The following is a 329-nucleotide window of genomic DNA, read 5'->3' on the forward strand; positions in this document are numbered from 1 at the left end:
GCTCGGGCAGTGCCCGGCTGCGCCTCCCCAGCCCGCTCTTCAACCCGGTGATCTCTGTGTCTAGAAAAGAAAGAAAGAAGCGGCTTCGAAGGCAGAGAAGAAGCTGAAAACAGAGGCCAAGCCTTCAAAGGTGCCAGAAGAAGCAGGGGGACAAGGTGGTGAGGAGGGGACCATGTTCCAGGTACGGAGGGCAGGGAGCTGCTCTTCCTCCTTCTCTTCGTACCCACCTTCCCTCTATCCCTTGTAGCAGAGCATTGGTGGCAGCCGGGGGCCCTTCACTGCTCTTGGGTGGCCCAAGGCAGCAGCGCGTGGCTTTGGCGCGGTGTAAC

General features: G+C 60.2%; 1 protein-coding gene across 1 annotated transcript in view; it reads left to right on the forward strand.

The window, feature by feature from the left end:
• Nucleotides 1-64: 64 nt before the first annotated feature.
• The window catches only part of LOC104407918 (activated RNA polymerase II transcriptional coactivator p15-like), a gene marked incomplete at its 5' end in the record, with an annotated part of 1,572 nt that continues 1,307 nt past the window's right edge, over nucleotides 65-329 (forward strand). Inside the window, one exon of the mRNA XM_010017328.1 lies at nucleotides 65-181. Within this exon, the coding sequence (XP_010015630.1) occupies nucleotides 65-181 (117 nt within the window). The remainder of the gene's footprint in view (nucleotides 182-329) is intronic.

The sequence above is a fragment of the Nestor notabilis genome, unplaced genomic scaffold (assembly GCF_000696875.1).
Source record: "Nestor notabilis isolate BGI_N333 unplaced genomic scaffold, ASM69687v1 scaffold16716, whole genome shotgun sequence".
In the NCBI taxonomy this organism is placed as follows: domain Eukaryota; kingdom Metazoa; phylum Chordata; class Aves; order Psittaciformes; family Psittacidae; genus Nestor; species Nestor notabilis.